Source organism: Arachis hypogaea, chromosome 8 (genome assembly GCF_003086295.3).
Source record: "Arachis hypogaea cultivar Tifrunner chromosome 8, arahy.Tifrunner.gnm2.J5K5, whole genome shotgun sequence".
In the NCBI taxonomy this organism is placed as follows: domain Eukaryota; kingdom Viridiplantae; phylum Streptophyta; class Magnoliopsida; order Fabales; family Fabaceae; genus Arachis; species Arachis hypogaea.
In genome coordinates, this window is record NC_092043.1 from 45,063,128 (window position 1) to 45,067,433 (window position 4,306).

Here is a 4,306-nt window from a genome sequence, read left to right on the forward strand (position 1 = left end):
TCTCATTCTTCTTCTTTATCTTTCTCACTCTTTTCTCTCATTCTTTATTTTTCTCTACCTTTATGTTCTACAAAAAATAAAATTAACAACATAATATAATTTAAATAAAAATATTATTATATACATATTTTTATTTAATTTTAAATTTTTACTGCTTATCTTTTTAATATATATTTTCACTTCTTTTCTTTTAAATATTTATTATATATAATTTTAAAAAATACTAATATTGTGATTAAAAGTTAAAATTAAGATTCAATTGTTTTAAAAAAATGAGTTAATTCTATAACTATCAATATAAATTTTTCTTATGTTAATATCTAATTATATTTTTATATATATAAAAAATATTATTTTTAAATAGTAAGCATAAAAATTAATTATTTCTATTTGTGCAACAAACTTAATATCTAATCAAATATAAAAATATACACGTTAAATTCTTTTAAATTTATATGAGGAATGTTAAAATTAAGTAAAAAAATTAAACTCTTTCATTTGAAAATAATAACTAAAAAATTATTATTTAATTTTGTTTAAGACTCTGGTCTTCTTGGCCGACGGGGACTTTTGTCCCTTACGACTACTTTATAAAAGTAGTTTAATGTTATAAATTTTTTGTGACATAATCTATAATACCAGGATCGACGTAATTTTAAAAGATTTATATTCCCGTAATAGTATTATGGGTAAAAATACTAGTAGCAACATAAAGATAACTTGATGATCAAGTAACTAGAAATAATACAAAATCAATTATGTGTACAAGACTTTAAAATTGTAGTATTACAAAAGAATCAGAAAGAACAAAGAGTCCCGTGTATATATCCTATACAAACTCTGTATGAAGAATCAAAGAATGAATCTGTTGTCATGTATACTACTATTTTACATTTTTACCTTAGTCTGCTCCTATCACTCTAACAGAAATCTACATTGCCTCGGATACAAATCAGTATATTTCTTCATCAAAAATGGAACTCAGGAACGAGAGCGCGACCGGGATCCATTGCACATGCACTCCGGGACAGGATACTTGGTGACATCCCGGCCGGCCTTGCTCGTCCTGAGTTCCGGCTGGCCTAAAGAGTCCTGATGCAATCCCTTGACAATCTTGTTGAACTCGGCCTCCGGAAGGGAAGAATTCAGAAAATAAGGTAGCATTTGTCTCTTGTTTGGAGTTATATATTTCTTGTGCCCTGCATAGGCTCTGTGACCCTGAAAACATTTAACAACAAAGTTTAGAACCTAGAATTTGCAAAGTGATACAAACTGTGTTTGGACTTGTTATCATACCTGAATTGCATGGCCCATGTTTCCTCCATGAGACGGCATGAAAACGTCGCTCTTCTCGCAGACGATGTAATCTATTGCAGCCAGTAGAGAAGCTTTGTTCTTGAAAGGTTCTAGTTCGCCCGGCAAGGCAAGATCTGCCTTGCTGTAAAAATGTTGAAATTCATTGATTAATGGATACAAGGCTTCTTTTCCACCCAATGGTTCTCCTCCAGCCCAATAAATTCTAGCATTTTTCGGAGCACCTAGAGCTTTAAGCAACCTATAAGAATTAGAAAATCATGTTATGGTGATTCTTAGAAGAGCATACAGATTCTGTAAATAGAAGGATTGTATGTACCTGGTAACCTCTACAGCATTCAAAGGGCATAGGCCAGCTAGCTTCCTTTCATGATAAGTCATATTTGATCTTGCTGTCAAGAGCTTGGGCCGTTGAATCCGCTCATTATTTACAATCTCATCATACTTAGGACTCAGACCAGGTAGACAACCAGTCCTCACCCAAACATCCTTTTCCATCCGAAGATGAAGCGCAAGGTACGGTCCCTTGCTTTTCATTCTCTCTGCAATCTTGTTACCAAGTTCCAAGACTGGCTTTGCAAATCTTAATGCATTAAAAGCAACCTGAAAGGAAAGGTGGAAGGAACATTTAGAATCTGCAATTTGTTTTGTTTTCCAATGAACAAATAGACTTTGCAATACCTTGCATCGAAGCTTCTGAAGATCAGAAGGAAGATCCTTTGACAGCCTTGAATCCAAGCCACGAAGAAGTAACACGCCTTCTCTGTTGAGCTGCACAAGACAACAATCATTCAATCCATGTCAAGATAACCATCAACACATAACATGTTGCATTTATTCAAAGAAAAGTATATGTGAAGAACATTGCAAGTCTTACCCTTTTGAGATAGCGTGCGCGAATCCAACTAGGAGTGACATGAAGGGGAGGGCTCCCCTCCACTGGCTTTGTCATCAGGTGTGTCGATGGCAAGGCCGAAACCACATGCACATCATTGGCCAGAACTCTCTTGAAGTGCTCCAAGTCAAATATATCAGCAAATTCACTGCAACCAAAATAAACACACAAACAAGGAAACACCATTAGTTAAAGAAAACTCTCTTCTAACATTAGCAAATAAGAAGTAAATCAAATCAAATCGAATCGAATAAAGTCAAAATTAAGCTCAATACTAGGACCAGATCAAATAGATGAAGCTAGCTATCAATATTCAATCTAACCAGTTAACTCATATAAAGATCTAACACCTTGTTATTTCTATGCATAGTACCATTTTTAATACTCATTCAAATTGTAGAAAATTGCTACCAAAGAGTAAACAGAAGTAATGAATTTTTCTATTTTACCTTTCATCACCCCAAATGACATTGACCTGCAAAATAGGAACAACCAAAGAAGCACCAAGGATTCTAGCAATGACAACAGCATCAACAATCTGGTTCCTCTGCTGATTCATCCCACCAGAAACCACAACCATTAGATACTTCCTTCTCTCCTTCACAACACCTTCACTTGCCATTCTATAATCCCTACTGAATTCCAAGCATGGCTTGTACCCTAACCCATTTGGTTGCTTCCAAAACTCACTCTTCTCAACAACCTCTTCACCATCAACATTAGACCCTCTTGCTTGTAACTGCACATTAGAAACCACAGTATGTGACTGAGACAAAGAATTAGTAGCAGCATTAAAGACCCCTTCTTTCTCAGCATTATGAACTGATTCATCAACCTTTGAAAGAGCTCCAAGTTTTGATTTTGATTGCAATTGGGAGTGTTGGTGTTGTTGTGGGAGAGAAATGGAACATGGGTAAGGGGAAAAGGGGATGTCAACGTCGAATCCGAACTTGATCATGCCGAATAAGCCAATGAAGAAGAGTGTGGAGAAGAAGAGTCTTGGGCTGGTGAAGTTGAAGTTGAAGAACTTGTTCATGGAGGTTGGTCTTGAAGAAGATTTCTTGGGGGATTCAAGGAGAGATTGCAATGAAGAAGATGAAATGGAGTTAATGATCTGAGATGGAACGGAGATGTAGGATAACTTCTTGGCTTTGTTCTTGGACTTGGCCATTGTTGAAAGAAACTTGGTTCTTGTTTGTTGAATGGTTCTGTTTTATTCCAAAAAGACCAATTGAGTTGTGTTGTAGAAAAATAAAGGGCGGCGGGAGGGAGAGTCTTTAAGCTTTTGATTTTGAGTTTTGATGTGGACTTGAACGCGTTTATAATCAAATAGGGACAGTTTGGTGGGACTTTGGCAACTCATGCTTTTTTTTTGTGATATATGGAAGCATGATGATTAATTGACTTTTGGTTACTCGTTTTGTAAGTGGGATTTCTTTAACTTGTTGTTTATTTATTTATTACATCTTGCATTTTCCGTGTCTCTACTGTACGCTTCCTACCTCCTAAATCACTAATATAAAATTGAATTTGGTTAACAAATCTTCTCAAGCCTCAGTTTATTTTTTGGAGGAGTGGCTGATATTGAAATTGAGTATTGTGTTAGTGATTAGAGATGGTAGGAGACTGATATTTTTAGGGGTGAAAAAATTTTATATTTTTATGTGTTTTAAGATGCTTTTCTAAAGACATTTATTAAAAACATTGAAAATTTTAACTTTGATATTTTTAATATTTAATACATTGGTTAATTCCTAAGAAACTTGGTAACATAAGGGTTGTAAAAATATTTTTTAGGGAGATAGATATGCTGAAATGGTAATGTTTTGAGTTTTTAATATATTAATAATAATTAAGAATACAAAAAATAATCTTCTTCCAACTATAAATGTTTCTTTTAGCAAGATTCTTAGTAAAAAACTAAAAATAATAATAATAATATCCTTGTGCTAAGCATAAATTATTACCGTTGATGACCGTCTCTTGAAATATTGATGCCATATAATCAAATACTAATTGTTTTCCCATTACTGATGTATTTATCTATAACATTCTTTTAATTTCCAAATGAAGAAGATACTAAATGTTATAAATATA

At 33.7% G+C, this 4,306-nt stretch overlaps 1 protein-coding gene across 1 annotated transcript; it reads right to left on the reverse strand.

Annotated features, from left to right (window-relative positions):
- Window positions 1–724: 724 nt before the first annotated feature.
- LOC112707729 (O-fucosyltransferase 20) lies at window positions 725–3,637 on the reverse strand. The gene is made up of 6 exons (XM_025759640.3): window positions 2,659–3,637; window positions 2,192–2,357; window positions 1,996–2,085; window positions 1,634–1,917; window positions 1,297–1,555; window positions 725–1,218 (listed from the first exon to the last, which is right to left on the reverse strand). Exons 1-6 carry the CDS (start codon window positions 3,378–3,380, stop codon window positions 982–984), a joined length of 1,758 nt encoding a protein of 585 aa, XP_025615425.1. The 5' UTR covers window positions 3,381–3,637; the 3' UTR covers window positions 725–981.
- Between the last annotated feature and the right edge of the window lie 669 nt (window positions 3,638–4,306).

Coding starts and splice junctions, on each gene's coding strand:
- LOC112707729 (XM_025759640.3), bottom strand. CDS start 3,380: ATGGCCAAGTCCAAGAACAAAGCCAAGAAGTTATCCTACATCTCCGTT. Junction 2,086..2,191: donor GCGCACGCTATCTCAAAAGG/GTAAGACTTGCA, acceptor TGTCTTGTGCAG/CTCAACAGAGAAGGCGTGTT. Junction 1,918..1,995: donor TTCAGAAGCTTCGATGCAAG/GTATTGCAAAGT, acceptor CTTTCCTTTCAG/GTTGCTTTTAATGCATTAAG.